General features: G+C 35.2%; 1 protein-coding gene across 1 annotated transcript in view; it reads left to right on the top strand.

Annotated features, from left to right (window-relative positions):
- Agbl4 (AGBL carboxypeptidase 4) overlaps positions 1–17,135 on the top strand; it is a 1,414,634-nt gene that overhangs the window by 675,712 nt on the left and 721,787 nt on the right. Inside the window, exon 4 of the mRNA XM_015485024.2 lies at positions 666–760. Within this exon, the coding sequence (XP_015340510.1) occupies positions 666–760 (95 nt within the window). The remainder of the gene's footprint in view (positions 1–665; positions 761–17,135) is intronic.

The raw sequence follows: 17,135 nt of genomic DNA on the forward strand, positions 1-17,135 counted from the left end.
AGAGAGGGGAAATAATGTCTTTAGAATCTCATGCTGAGATTAGGGTTGAGCCCTGGACCCCTGGCCCATAGCAGAGGACAACAAAGGAGGTACAGAAGAAGATGTATATCTCTAGGTCTAGTCAAAGGTACCAGGTATTTGGAGAAAATTTTTATTGTAATTTTGTACTTAGTTATTTTCTTTAGTGTTGTTGAATTTAAAAAATATTGCTGTTACCCTTATGGTAATATTCATTTCCATGCAAATTCTAGGTCAGCCTAGAGAGGACAAATTTAAGAATAATTAAAACTTACTTAGCATTCCTATTACCAAATGAGATTCCAAACCCTGTATATACATTAATTCATTGAATTTCCATCTGAATTCCATGAGTTAGGTACCCCTAGGTTTCTGGGTTCCAAAGCTAACTGATACAAAGTTAATTATACTAATTAATAGTAAAAGAATATAATCTCTAAACTTATATGCTTAGCTGGCATAACACATTGCAATCCTCTGAGCACTATTTATCCTTATTATACTGTTGGCCACTAAGCTGTATGACTTCCTTTAAACTTCCTTATTTTCTTTCTTAATTATCAGGAAATGGCAATGTGCATAGTATAGCCATTTAATAAATTCTCTCTCTCTCTCTCTCTCTCTCTCTCTCTCTCTCTCTCTTTTAGAGGGTCATTTTCAACATTGTTAACTTCAGTAAAACCAAGAGTCTTTATAGAGATGGAATGGCCCCTATGGTGAAATCTACCAGCAGACCAAAATGGTAAGTGACTCACAGAACGGAATCCCTTCCTGGTTAGAAAATTTGACTCAGGGCTCAAATTTATCTTTTGTATAGATAAATTGTCAGCCTCATTGTCACTGATAAATATGAATAAGGTAAGTTTCTGAATGGGCTTTGTCTGTACTCTAGGTACTACTCTTTGAAACTGATGGGAGCGTGATCCCATGCTTGGAATGACCAATCTGACCAGCATTCTTTCATGAATTTATAGCTTGATATTATGTAAATAATCCTGTTCTGCTTGCCTTTTATCATGCTATCTTTAGAAGCATAAATAAAGTTGGTTCTTTTCTTCTTTTTTTCCCTAGGCTAAGCATAGATAATGAATAATAACCTGGGAGGACATTGGGAACTATAGTAAATTTCTTTTACTTTGGTTTTTGTCATGTTTTTATACAGCTGTTGTATTTCTCATGAATGTTAAAGTTCTATTTGTCCCATCATAAGAGTGAGGATGGAAGGGGTTGGCTAGGATTAATAAGAGTGCTGCTGTGGTTGCTGCTGCTGATAATGATGACAATGATGACAATTATAGTAATAACTACTCCAGTTACTGAGACATCATTCTTTGTCAGATGCTTTACTTTTCCTGTTACTACTTTCACACTTTTGCAAGGATATTTTAAATATCACTGTACTGCAGATTAAAAAAATATGATACTAGAGAAAGTTAAGTGCCCTCTCAAGACCATGAATAGTAAGGGAAGAGGCCTCTGGTATTTATATTTCCTCACACTGCATTTCTAACCAATTCATCCATCCATCCATCCATTTATTCATTCAGCATACATTGATTGAGTGCAACAAAATAAGAGTTTTTAAAGATAGAAGCCAAGTATTAATCATGTACCACACAGTAGGTGTTAAGTGAACGCTTGTTGAACTAAACAGAATTCGTTATGAGAATTTACATGTAAAGTGCCTGGCACTTGCTAAGTGCTCAATAAATGTCATCTATTATTAATAGTATTATGTAAAACACTATACAAATGCAAGGAATTGTTAATATTATTCTAGCTTTGATCCCTGTTCAAATTTTAATGACTAGTGAGAAGATAGTCTCCAAATGTCTATATTTATAGAAAACTAGCAATTCATAAATATTGAATTGTGCTTTTATCTACAAATGATACTTGGAAATTTTCTATAAATCCTAGGCTGAGAAGCTTAGGTTTATAAAAGTGCAGACATTTGATGATGATAATGAAAACTGTTTCTTAAAAGGTAGAAATAATCTCCCTCTCCATGCTTTTTGCTTTGCTGCATCAAATGAACTAAACTGCCTCACTTTCTCTCAATCTCTTTCTGACAGTGCTGTCTGTGCAAGGGGTAGGACTTTGATTTGAGTCTCTGAATTCAGCCCAAGTAGATAATCATAGAACCCATTCCTCTAATAGGCATAGGTGGAGATGAGTACTTCAAACCAGTAAAAGGACCTCATGAGCGATCCACTCATTAGAGCCTTCAAAAAAGATCATATTTTTTTCATTTTTTTTTTGTGTTGGGATCTTTTTTAAAATTAATTTTTTCAATTTATATATGACAGTGAAATGCAATACAATTCTTATTACACATATAGAGCACATTTTTTCATGTCTCTGGTTGTATACAAAGTATATTCACACCAATTTGTGTCTTCATATATGTACTTTGGATAATAATGATCCTCACATTCTACCATCATTTCTAACCCCATGCCCCCTCCCTTCACTTCCCATCCCACTGCCCTATCTAGAGTTCATCCATTCCTCCCACGCACCGCCTCCCAACCACTATGAATCAGCCTCCTTATATCAGAAAAAACATTAGGCATTTGTTTTTGGGGATTGGCTAACTTCACTTAGCATTATCTTTTCTAACTCCATCCATTTACATGCAAATGCCATGATTTAATTCTCTTTTATTGCTGAGTAATATTCCATTGTGTATATATGCCACATTTTTTTTAAATCCATTCATCCACAGAAGGGCATCTAGGTTGGTTCCACAGTTTAGCTATTGGGAATTGTGCTGCTATAAACATGGATGTGGCTGTGTCCCTGGAGTGTGCTGTTTTTAAGTCCTTTGGGTGTAGACCGAGGAGTGGGATAGCTGGGTCAAATGGTGGTTCCATTCCCAGTTTTCCAAGGAATCTTCATACTGCTTTCCATATTGGCTGCACCAATTTGCAGTCCCACCAGCAATGTATGAGTGTACCTTTTTGCTCACATCCTCTCCAACACTTATTGTTGTTTGTATGCATAATAGCTGCCATTCTGACTGGAGTGAGATGAAATCTTAAAGTAGTTTTGATTTTCATTTCTCTGATTGCTAGTGATGATGAACATTTTTTCATGTATTTGTTGATTGATTGTACATCATCTTCTGAGAAGTGTCTGTTAATGTCCTTAGCTCATTTATTGATTGGGTTATTTGTTTTTTTGTTTTTTTTTTTGGTGCTTAGCTTTTTGAGTTCTTTATGTACCCTAGAGATTAGTGCTGTATCCTGTGAAGGGTAAAGTTTTGCTCCCAAGATGTAGGCTCTCTATTCACCTCACAGATTGTTTCTTTTGCTGAGAAGAAACTTTTTAGTTTGAGTCCATCTCATTTATTGATTCTTGATTTAATTATTGCACCATAGGAGTCTTATTAAAGAAGTTGGGACCTAATCCCACAGGATGGAGATTAGGACCTACTTTTTCTTCTATTAGACGCAGGATCTCTGGTTTTATTCCTAAGTCCTTCATCTATTTTGTGTTGAGTTTTGTGCATGGTGAGAGTTAGGGATTTAATCTCATTTTGTTACATATAGATTTCCAGTTTTCCCAGCACCATTTGTTGAAAAGGCTATCTTTTCTCCAATGCATGTTCTTGGCACCTTTGTCTAATATAAGATAATTGTAGTTTTGTGGGTTAGTCTCTGTGTACTCTATTCTATACCATTGGTCTACCAGTCTATTTTGGTGCCAATACCATGCTGTTTTTGTTACTATTGCTTTGTAGTATAGTTTAAGGTCTGGTACAGTGATGCCACCTGCTTTACTCTCCTTGCTAAGGATTGCTTTAGCTATTCTGGGTCTCTTGTTTTTCCAGATGAATTTCATGATTGCTTTTTCTATCTCTATGAGAAATGTCATTGGAATTTTGATTGGAATCTGTATAGTGCTTTTGGTATTATGGTCACTTTGATAATATTAATTCTGCCTATCCAGGAGCAATGCAGATCTTTCCATCTTCTATGATCTTCTTTGATTTCTCTCTTTGGGTTCTGTAATTTTCATTATTTAGACCTTTCACCTCTTTTGTTGATTCCCAAATATTTTATTTTTTTAGGCTATTGCAAATGGGGTGGTTTTCCTCATTTCCAATTCTATTGATTTGTCACTTATATACAGAAATCCCTTTGATTTATGGGTGTTGATTTTATATCCTGCTACTTTTCTGAATTCATTTACTAGTACTAGAAGTTTTCTGATGGAACTTTTAGAGTCTTCTAGGTATAAAATCATATCATCAGCAAATAGTGCCAGTTTGAGTTCTTCTTTTCCTATGTTTATCCCTTTAATTTCTTTCATCAGTCTAATTGCTCTGGCCAGTGTTTCAAGAATGATATTAAATGGAAATGGTGAAAGAAGGCATCCCTGTGTTGCTCCAGTTTTTAGAGAGAATGCCTTCAATTTTTCTCCATTTATAATGTTGTTGGCCTGGGGCTCAGCATAGATAACCTTTATGATGTTGAGATATGTTCCTGTTATCCCTAGTTTTTTTCTAATGTTTTGAACATAAAGGGGTGCTGTATTTTGTCAAATGCTTTTTCTGCATCTGTTGAGATGATCATATGATTTTTATCTTTAATTCTACTGATGTGATGATTACTTTTATTGATTTCCATATGTTGAACCAACCTTGCATCCCTGGGATAAATCCCACTTGATCATGGCACATGATCTTTTTGATATGTTTTTGTTTTTGATTTGCCAGAATTTTATTGAGAATTTTTGCATCGTTGTTCATTCTGTCAGGGTTCTTGACATTTTTCAATATAAATGAGCCCTTGCATATATATTTTAATACCTTAAAATGTTTGAGTTTGTTCTCATAGTCACTGTTAGAAGACTCTTAGTTATAGCCATTAGTCAGTTTTGGAGCTTCACTAATTAACTCAAAGAAACCTGACAAAGTTTCAGTTTGTTGTAGTTTATCAAGTTAGTGAGACAGAAATTACCATAGCAAATGAAGTTATTTGTATAGCTAATCTCTTCTAATTTTTACTTTTCATCCCTGATCATGGATACAAAGCCAGTCACATTTTTTCACAGACTCTTTCTCTCAAAGCAGATGTTTTAATGTGCTTACTTCATAGGACTTTATGGAACACCTTAAAGTGCTTTGTATTGCATTAAATATTGGGATGGGTAGGTGAATATGCCATAAAATGGAACTTTCGTTTTAGCATTTCTATTAACTAATTTCTACAGGTCATCATTATCATTCTTGTCAATGCTACTCTGAATTTCTGCCCCATTGGTATTGACTTTCTAGGACATTTTCCTGTTCCTTGTGTTGATTACCAATACTAGAACTTATGTCCCTGTAGCTCTAATCCCAACTATTTCAAGGTTAGACAAAGAAGTGGCCATGACCATTTAACTCTCAGAACATTAGATTTTAATGGCTCCAAGAAATCCATAGCAATTCAGATTCTACACAATGGCCTAATTGAAGTCTGACAAATACCTTGTAGATCACATCTCCAGTCTAGTCCTAATTTCAGTTTTTCCTGTATCAAGACAACCACTGTAACAAAAGAAGTTTCTGTTACTTTTCTTGTTCAGGGTTTTAACTCCTGTTTTTGTACCAGGGATTGAACTTAGGGTCACTTGACCACTGAGACACATCCCCACCCCTTTTTTTTGTATTTTATTTAGAGACAGAGTCTTACTGAGTTGTTTAGGGCTTTGCTAAATTGCTGAGGCTGGCTTTGAACTGCCGGTCCTCCTGCCTAAACCTCCCAAACCACTAGGATTACAGGCATGGGCCACCATGCCCAGCTGAGCCACTGGGCCCAGTTTAACTCCTTTGATATTCCAAATAAATCATGGAAAAACTTACATCACGATGAACATTAAAAGTATTAAATTGGCCAGAAACAGTGGTACATGCCTATAAATGGGGGCTATAACTGATCCAAAGACCTTTAGGTACAGCATAGGCCTAATAATCAGTTTGTAGAAAGCAAATGAACAAAGGACCAAATGAAAACCCATTATGGCAAATATATGGTCACTCCAGGCTGTTCTGCATTGAGGAGATGAAGTCAAATACCTAGATACAAATGGCAGATGGAGAACTTGAAAGATTCAGAGGTTTTCTCTCTGTTTTAGTTCACTCTAATTCTTTTTCCATATGAATCCTCTTAATTATTGTGGTCAGAGCTTTGTAGCATCAGGATTCTATACCAGTAACTCATTAGTATATGTTTACAGTACCCCAAACTCAGTTTGCTCTGTGCTAGGCACTGCTGGGAACTGGCCTAACATGGCAGCTGAGATCTTCTTCCTCTGCAGAAATTGAGGCTAGGAATATTTGCAACACTAGTAAGTGGCAGCCCCAGCTGTTAAATTTCATAACTAAGTTAATTGCTTTTCTCATACTCCATGCATGGGGGTGGCAGAAAGGAGCACAAGAATCAGGGAGATGTCTGTGGTTTTATGGCTTTTTTACATCTGAAATAACTTCTGTGATTGGCTTTTCCATTATAGTAGTTTAATCTTAGAAACAGCTTCTATTTAACATATTTTTATTTTGCATCTACTCTGTTCTAGATCTTGGAGTGAGAAATATGAATCTGATAAGGAGTCTGGCTTTGAAACTTTTACTTTTTGAGGTTGAAATGAAACACAAATATAAGTAGGTACAATATAAGGAACATTGTACAAAAAAAAACATTAGGGAGGTATATAAACCATTCTGTAGGACTAAAGAGAGAAAGAAAAGACACTATTAGGACTGTGTGGGAAAAAGGAATTCATATACGGAGCAGGTGGTATTTCAGCTGAGTCTGAAGGAATGATACATGAACAAAATTAAGGAAATGAGATTCAAAGGAAAAGAAGTAACATGATGAGCCATGCTACCTCTCTTATGAGCCTCAGTTTTTGCACTTTAAAAAGTACATAATAGTACTCTTTCATCAAGTCATTATAAGGACAAATGTGGAATGTACATGTAACTGCTTTGTAAAGTCTCAAGTGTCTTAACAACTAAACAAATTCCCTGTTTTTTTCTCTTCCCTTAATTCACTCAACACTGATTATGTGAGCATTATTCCTTACCTCCTCCCTCTCACCCTTCTTCTCTTCCTTGAATCTGTCAATAAATGCTTACTGAATAGATATAATGTAGCAAAGACCATGGAAGTCATTAAAACATAATACTGACAAGAGAGATATGTTTATTATTCTCATGGCCTATGTTATTTTCATAGCTTATAGTCTACTTGGTTGAACATTAAATATGTAAACTAGTAAAGTGGGATAACAGTTACAATAGAGGGAAATCACTGGTCTAGTGATTTCAGGATTCAGTATTAAGGTATATAGTATTTAAGACTTAATCTACTCCAATAAAAGAGCTTCCTTAGAATGTATCATTTATGCTGAGAGCTGAAAGATAAATGGTAGGTGGGTAAATGTATAAAGTAGAAGAATGCATTTGAAAGCAAAAACAGTGAGAGAAAGCATTACATCTTTGATGACAAAGGCAAATGTGATGGAAATATGAAATTGTAATGAAAAAGTTATTGGAGAGGTAGATAGAAGTATAATATTGGTGAGTCTCATAAGGTAAGTTAAAAGAATTGTACTTGATTCTAATATTAAATGGAAGGAAATAGAAGGGATTAAGCAGAGATAGGACATGATCAGAATAGAGAATATCCTGAAAAAGAGAACAATTGTTTGGAGTTCTTGGTAATTCCTTGCACTGTAGGTGATGATGGATTAAGATGATAACAGTGATGGTGAAAATAAAGGGATGGTATAAGGGATGCTGGTATTTGGATCAACTTTGTGATTGTGTGGAAAATAAAAGGGGGGATTCCTAAATGACTTGGTTTTCTAGCATTTATAACAGAAAGGACAATAATGCCATTTACTGAAGGTAGGAACCATAGGAGAAAAGACTGTTTTAGAATACTTTGTTGTATATGGAAGATTTTAAGTTTCTCCTTGAAAACATTGAGCTAGGAGTGCCTGGGAGACATTTGAGCAGAAATGTTAAGTAGGTAGTGAATGCATAAATGCACCCAAGAGAGTTGCAAATTCAGGAGTCAGTAGTGATTACAATGGATTGTAACCACAATAGTAGTAGCAGATGTGATGTATCAGGGAAGTCATGTGGAATGAAGAGAGATTAGGGCAAGGACATGAGAAATTCCTTCACTTAAACCCCTGGCCATGCTAATAAAGAGGAAAAGAGAGAAAACTCAAATTAATAAAATACAAGAAGGAAATATCACAATGGACACATCTGAACTACAGAAGATAATTAGAAACTATTTTGAAAATTTATATTCAAATAAAATACAAAATATTGAAGACAAATTTAACAAATTTCTAGAGACATATGGCCTACCCAGACTGAATGAGGAGGTCATACATGATTTAAAAAGATCAGTTTCAAGTAATGAAATAGAAAATGCCATCAAAAGCCTACCAACCAAGAAAAGCCCAGGACCAGATGGGTTCTCAGCCAAATTCTACAAGACTTTTAAAGAATATTGGTGTTAATACTCCTCAAAGTATTCCATGAAATAGAAAAGGATGGAACCCTTCCAAACTCATTCTATGATACTAATATCACCCTAATACCAAAACCAGACAAAGACACATCAAGGAAAGAAAATTTCAGACCAATATCCCTAATGAACATAAATGCAAAAATTCTCAATAAATTCTGGCAAATTGCATACAAAAACATTAAAAAGGAAGTGTGCAATGATCAAGTGGGGTTCATCTCAGGAATGCAGAGTTGGTTTAGCATATGGAAGTCAATAAACATTATTTTTCATATTAATAGACTTAAAAACAAGAATCATATGATCATCTCAATAGATTCAGAAAAAGCATTTGACAAATACCACACCTCTCCATGTTCAACAAACTAGAAAAACTAGGGATAGTAGAAACATACCTCAACATTGGAAAAGCTATATATGCTAAACCCAATGCCAGCATCATTCTAAATGGAGAAAAATTGAAAGCATTTCCTCTGAAAACTGGAACAAGACAAGGATGTCCTGTTTCACCACTTCTATTCAACATCATCTTTGAAACTCTAAAAAAAGCAATTAGACAAAAGAAAAGGCTAAAAATAGGTAAAGAACTCACTATTTGCTGATGACATGATTCTATATCTAGAAGACCCAAAAAATTCCACCAGAAAACTTCTAGAACTAATAAATGAATTCAGCAAAGTAGCAGGATATAAAATCAACACCCATAAATAAAACACATTCCTTTACATCAGTGATGAATCCACTGAAAAAAAGTAGGAAAACTACCCCATTCACAATAACCTCAAAAAAAATTATGAATCAAGCTAACAAAAGAGATGAAAGATCTCTACAATGAAAACTACAGAACACTAAAGAAAGAAATTAAAGAAAACTTCAGAAGATGGAAATTAATATTGTCAAAATAGCCATACTATCAAAAGCATTATAAAGATTTAATGCAATTCCTATTAAAATTCCAATGACATTCTTCATATAAATTTAAAAAAGCAATCATAAAATTTATTTGGGAGATTCACCCACACTTGTGTGGGTGGGTCACAGGTGAACAGCAGGTATGTCCACCCCTCTCACAGCAGGGAAGACACCCACCAGGGCCTAGCCTCTGGTGCAGGACCACCCCTTCCAATCAACAGACTACCAGGAGCTGAGATCCAGCCCAGACTGCCCATACCATCCCTCACAGTATACAGGCTCCCAGTAGGTGTGGTTCACCCCTCTCCTGGAAGGGCAGACACCTTGCAGAGCCTAGCTTCTGGTGCAGGACTGCTCCTTCCAACGAGCAGACTACCAAGGGAGGTCAAGCCCAGTGGCCCAGATCCACCCACACCAACTTGCACAGTTGCACACCAGATCCATGATGCAGTAGCATTAATTGAGGGACACCAGCAGGGTCTGGAAGCCCCAAATCAAGGTGAGGTACAGACAATCTACATGGGTACTAAAAGAATATAGAGAAGAAACTGTAATATCTCAGATCCACACTGCAAGAAAGGATTTTATGATTGCTTTTTTTCTATTTCTATGAAGAATGTCATTGGGATTTTAATAGGAATTGCATTAAATCTGTATAATGCTTTTGGTAGTGTGGCTATTTTGACAATATTAATTATATCTTTCCATCTTCTGAGGTTTTCTTTCACATTGACAACATGAAAAAACAAGGGAGGAAAGTGCCCCAAACAAACCAGGACACTATAATAACAGAACCCAGAGAAGGAGTTCAGAAGGTTCATAATTAAAAAGATCTGTGAATGAGAAAAATGATTTAAACGAGGAAATACAGGCAAAAATTGATCACTCTAACAATGAGATAAGAGAGCAAATACAGGTAGCAAAAGATTACTTCAAGAGAGAGATAGAGACTGAAAAAAAAAGTCAGAAATCCTTGAAACAAAGGATACAATGAATCAAATAAAAAAACTCAATAGAAAGCATAACCAACAGACTAGATCACTTGGAAGAAAGAATGTCAGATAATGAACATAAAGTATACAACCTGGAAAATACAGTTGATCACACTCTGAAGATAGTTAGATACCATGAACAGAACATTCAAGAATTATGGGACAGCATTAAAAGACCAAATCTAAGACTTATTGGGATAGAGGAAGGCACAGAGTTTCAAACCAAAGGAATGCACAATCTCTTCAATGTGAACATACTCTATATGAAAGATATAAAAATCATACTCTTGTATGAATATGATATGAAAAATCATATTCTTATAATGCATTCTGTTGTCATGTATTTAAAAAAATAAAATTAATAAAACTAAAAAAAAGAGATAATATCAGAAAATTTCCCAAGCATGAAGAATGAATTGGAAAACCAAATAAAGAGGCTTATAGGACACCGAATGTACAAAATTATAACATATCTATACCAAGGCACATTATAATAAAAGTGCCTAGCATACAGAATAAGGATAGAATCTTAAGAGCCACAAGAGAGAGGAATCATATCACATATCAGGGGAGACCAATTTGTATCTCAGCAGATTTTTCAACCCAGACCCTCAGAGCCAGGAGATCATGGAACAACATATGCCAAGCTCTGAAAGAAAATGTATGCCAACAAAGAATCTTATATCCAGCAAAACTAAGCTTCAGATTTGATGAGGAAATAAAAACCTTTCTTGATAAACAAAAGTTAAAAGAATTTACAACTAGAAAACCTGCACTACAGAACATCCTCAACAAAATATTCCAAGAAGAAGAAATGAAAAACAATGATAAAAATCAACAGAGGGAGGGATTACACTTAAGGAAACTCCAATCAGAGGAGAAACCAAGTCACATTAAACACACACACACACACACACACACACACACAAAATGTCTGGGAAAGAAATCTTGTCTCAATAATAACCCTGAAAGTTAATGGCCTAAACTTACCAATCAAAAGACATAGACTAGCGGAAGACTGAAGGTGGAGGGTTGGGAAAAATTATACCACTCACATGAACTATGGAAGCAAGCAGGGGTTTCCATCCTCATATCAAATAAAGCAGACTTCAAACTAATGTCAATCAAAAGGGATAAAGAAGGACACTACATACTGCTCAAGGGAACCATACACCAACAAGACTTAACAATTATAAATATATATGTCCCAAACAATGGATTATCTATGTTCATCAAACAAACTCTTCTCAAGTTCAAGAGTCAAATAGACCACAACACAATAATTTTGGGTGACTTTAACACGTCTCTTTCATTACTAGATAGATCTTCCAAACAAAAGCTAAACAAAGAAACTATAGAACTCAATAATACAATCAATAACTTAGACTTAACTGACATATATAGAATATTTCATCCTTCAATGACAGATTACACTTTCTTCTCAGCAGCACATGGATCCTTCTCTAAAATAGACCATATACTATGCTGCAAATCAAGTCTTAGCAAATATAAAAAAGTAGAGATACTACCCTGCATTCTATCAGATCATAATGGAATGAAATTAGAAATTGTTGATAAAATAAGAAATAAAATCCAATCCAACATCCAGAGACTAAGTAATATGCTCCTGAATGAACAATGGGTTACATAAGACGTAAAGGAGAAGATTAAAAATTTTTATAGGTGAATGAGAACACAGATACAACATATCGAAACCTCTGGGACATTATGAAAGCATTTCTAATAGGAAAGTTCATTGCATAGAGTTCATTCCTTAAAAGAAGAAAAAGTCAACAAATAAATGACTTAACATTACATCTCAAAGCCCTAGAAAAAGAAGAACAAATCAACACCAAAAGCAGCAGAAGACAGGAAATAATTAAAATCAGAGCTGAAGTCAATGAAATTGAAACAAAAGAAACAATTGAAAAAATTGACAGACCAAAAAGTTGGTTTTTTGAAAAAATAAATAAAATTGGCATCACAGATTTTTGTCACTTTGTTTACTCTTTGTCTCTGGCATCTAGAAATGTTCCTGATACATAATAGGTATTTAATAAATTCATTATTCCTCCATTAAACCTAATTAATAAGTTTACATTCTTCTTTCTAGTCTTTCTTTTCTTATGCACATTTTTCACAGCTGCAATTAAGTGTATGTACATATTTGTATTCTGCTCTTTTCTTTTAATATTACATCAAAACAGTTTTTTCATATTTTTCCCCAAGTGTTCATCATGCATATTAGGAGAATTTTAAAATTGTTTTATATATTATAATTACTGTATTATGTTTCTATTGCTGGGCATTTGTATTTTAATGTTTTTTGTAAAGTAGATAACAATATCGTATGTATTTCAGATTTGTTAAATTATTTTTTAGGATTAGTTCCTAAGAGAGAAGCTATAGAGTTAAAGGTTATTAGTTTCTCATATAGTATCATATCACATGGGGAGTCTAAACTCACTCCATCCACATAAGGATGGGATCAACAGAAAATTTCAGAGGACAGAGGAGAGAATAGATGACTTTGAAGATGGAAAAATAGAAGCTATCCAATCTGAACAAAAGAATACAACATAATTAAAATTAAAAGAAAAAATGAACAGAGCCTCAGGAATCTATGCAACTATAATAAAATATCTAACATTCATGTCATTCAAGTTTCAAAAGGAGAGGAGAAAGATGGTAGATTTTAAAAAACTGTTTGAAATGGCTGAAATCTTCTCAAAAATGGCATAAGTTAAACTTATAGATTAAAGAGTTTAAGGGAACCCCCAATGAGAAAACACCTTAAGGAAATCCATGCTAAGAAACATTATAGTTAAATTTCTGAAAATTAAGGACAAAGAAACAAATCTTGCACAAAAGGAGAAAAGGACACTTTACAAATTGGGAAAAAAAAAAACTATGAGGCCAGACTTAAGTGGCAGAATATTTTTAAAAATTGAAAGGAAAGAACTATCAACCTAGAATACTCTGTCCAGCAAAAATATTTTTTTAATAATTAAGGAGAAATCAGGACATTCTAGATGAAAGAAAACAAAGATTATTTGTTGCCAGAAGACCTATTCTAAAGGAATGACTAAAGGAAGTTCCAAAAAGAAATATTAATAAAGGACTCTTGGAATATCAGGAAGAAGAAAGAACAAAAGAATAAAAGTATAGGTAAGTACAATAGACCTTTTGATTTCCTGTGTTGTCTAAATATGTCTCATATTAAAGCGTAAGTATGTCATATATGGAAAGATAAGAAAGCTATCACAGTCTAATGGTGATAACATTTGCCAATTAGAGTAAGCTTCAAAAATCTTACTTCAATTTAAGTCCTTTTACCTTTAGTGTTATAGTTTGGATCTAGAATGTCCCCCAAAGACCCAAGTCTTAATGTCTTAGTCAGGCTTGGGCTGTTGCATTATGGCAGAAACTTTAAGAGGTAAGGTCTAGTAGAGGTGGGTGGTCTTCCAGTCACTGGGGTCATGCCCTTCAAGATGATAGTGGAACCCCAGCCCCTACCTCTTTCTTTTGCTGACCATGAGATAATGGTTTTGCTCTGCCATGTGTTCCCACCATTGCCATCCAGCACCCCCACTAGAAACTTTAAAGCAAAGGATCCATTTGATCATGGACCGAAACCTCCATGAACCAAAATAAGTATTTTTCTAAGTTGATTATCTCAGGTATTTGCTGTAGGAATGGATAACTGACTAACATAAATAGGATAGGGAAGGAGAGGGGATAGGTGTGACCACAATGGGGTACTTCTACAAGATTTTTATAGTGATGCTGTTATTGGAATTTAAGATTTGTGTTGTTTGCTGCTTAACTTAAGACTCAGAAGACAGAAGTTAGTGGAAAGGAATAGCTTTATTCAGGGCCTGCCCTGAGGAAAATAGAGGAGATTTTTTTTCCTGTCTCAAATCTTCATTTTTTTTTGGTGGGGGGTCAGAAGCCCTAAAGGCTTTTGTGGGGAAAAGGGGTAAAGTGAGACAAGTAGGAAATCCATGCAATGGGGAGGGTCGTAGTCATTCAGAAGTGTCTCTTCTTTCCTCTTCTCTGGAGGAATATCACAATGGGTTTTGAAGTTCTGCAGCTGGCTATCTAAAACCTAAGGGAGAGATTCTCTTCAGCAAAAAGAATTAGGGAGGGCAGAACACAAAAGAAAGGAGAGTGAGGGGCAATTATAAATGATCCCTGTTACAATGAGTATATTGAATATTGTGATAATTATGTGTGACAAAAATGCAAAGAATCATAAATTCACACTATACCAATGTAAATTTCCTGATTTTGATACTAGACTATACCAAGGAAAGATGCAGCCTTTGGGGAAACTTTAGTGGAACTGGGTGAAGGGTACCATTTTGCAAATTTATGAGAATCTACAATTATTTCAAACAAAGAGTTAAAAATACACATTAATTCACCTGTCCTTTTTTCCCCATATAAATGAACTGAAAGTATAAAATCTTTTAAAGAATGTCAAAGCACAGAAGAGCCCTCTCTGAGAGGGGAAGCTTCCCAGAGATTGATTGATGGGTTCGAGAAAGTATGTAGCATTTTAAAACTATAGATGTAACAAAAGAAAAATCTCAAAAACAAAAAATCATTCAGATTGAATCAAGTGACATGTGGAAATAGAATAAGGTTGTGGAGTAGAAGAAACATGGATTTCAGTGCATGTTCCATCTCTGGGGTTTCCACTACTTCATGGAATGGCCCAAGAGTAAATCACTTAACCTCTCTGCTATTTCTCCAGAGCACAGCTTGATTGTTCACCCTGGATTATTTCATATTTGGCTTCTGGGAGAGTTCTTGCAAAGGACAAGGAAGAAACTCAGGGAATATGCAGGACTTCTTCATCTCTTTTTACCAGAGCAGACATACTTTTGTCTGCTTCTCTTATCAGTAATCTGAATCAAATTTTGTTTTAAAAATGAGGTATGCTACTTCTCTCTCCCCTCTGCATAGATTGTCATCCACAGTCTTCCAGATGGGTAAATGGAAACTATAATAAAATATATGACTTGGAATCACACAGCAAGTCCCTGAGGTGTAGCAGACCCATGCTTACCTCAGTGTTGCTACATTGTTTCCCTTTGCCTTTACTCAAAGAAAATGGCTGAAATGTGGCAGCTTGATGCAGGGAAGCAACACTGGTTTGGTAGTTAAGCAATGAAACCCAAATTCAAATCTCAGATCATCCTGCCATGGGACAACCAGAATAATAGGTACCATTAGTTAACCTCAAGTAACACAGGAATCATGCTATTATGCCATTTGAATTCACTCTTAAGCTTGCAACAAAAGGCTAGAACCTAAATAAAGAGAACAAACAAGGCATGTGGTGCTGTTATTACTTTTATCCAAAAAGGAAGGAACCTTAGTGATCATCTAGCCAAATACTCTCATTTTGCACATAAAGAAGCTAAGGACCAAATAAATATTTACATAAGAGCCCTAACTACCATGCAAGAATTAGATTTGAACCTAGGCCCTCTAATTTTTTCTCACAATATAAAACAGCCTACATAATATTTTATTGTCAGAATTACCTGTCATTGTGATATCCTTATAAAGCTGTAGGAGGCAGGAGTGGGGGGGAGAGATTACCACTTATATTTTATAGACAAGGACACCAAGGCTCAGAAAAGTATCCCAGATTAGTCAAGGGTCGTCTAGCTATATTATTTCCATTACCTACTCCTGATTTGTAGGGTAATCAGACATCCTGAATGGCCTGGAATCATTTGGGATTTCCTGGAATTTAGGAGTTAAGGCTTTAGTTTTAAGCCAGGAATTTCCTTAGAAAATTAAGACAAATTAGTCACCCAACTCATGAGTGAGGAGGCAGAAATTAAGTGTCAGGGAGGCAACAGTGGAGACATATCAGTGAAAAGATCCTGGGTTAACACTGAGAAAATAAAACTAAAGTCCAGAAAGAAAAAAAAAATGGGTAGTTCACTAATAAAACTTATCAATTTTAATATCAATACTAATGTTACTCTCTTTTTTTTCACTATTTTTTATTGGTTGTTCAAAACATTACAAAGCTCTTGACATATCATATTTCATACATTAGATTCAAGTTGGTTATGAACTCCCAATTTTACCCCAAATACAGATTGCAGAATCACATCGGTTACACATCCACATTTTTTACATAATGCCCTATTAGTAACTGTTGTATTCTGCTACCTTTCCTATCCTCTACTATCCCCCCTCCCCTCCCTTCCCATCTTCTCTCTCTACCCCATCTACTGTAATTCATTTCTCTCCTTGTTTATTTTCCCATTCCCCTCACAACCTCTTATATGTGATTTTGTATAACAATGAGGGTCTCCCTCCATTAACATGCAATTTCCCTTTTCTCTCCCTTTCCCTTCCACCTCATGTCTCTGTTTAATGTTAATCTTTTCTTCCTGCTCTTCCTCCCTGCTCTGTTCTTAGTTGCTCTCATTATATCAAAGAAGACATTTGGTATTTGTTTTTTAGGGATTGGCTAGCTTCACTAAGCATAATCTGCTCTAGTGCCATCCATTTCCCTGCAAATTCCATGATTTTGTCATTTTTTAGTGCTGCGTAATACTCCATGGTGTACAAATGCCACATTTTTTTATCCATTCATCTATTGAAGGGCATCTGGGTTGGTTCCACAGTCTAGCAATTGTGA

This window comes from Marmota marmota, unplaced genomic scaffold (assembly GCF_001458135.2).
Source record: "Marmota marmota marmota unplaced genomic scaffold, marMar, whole genome shotgun sequence".
Taxonomy (NCBI): domain Eukaryota; kingdom Metazoa; phylum Chordata; class Mammalia; order Rodentia; family Sciuridae; genus Marmota; species Marmota marmota.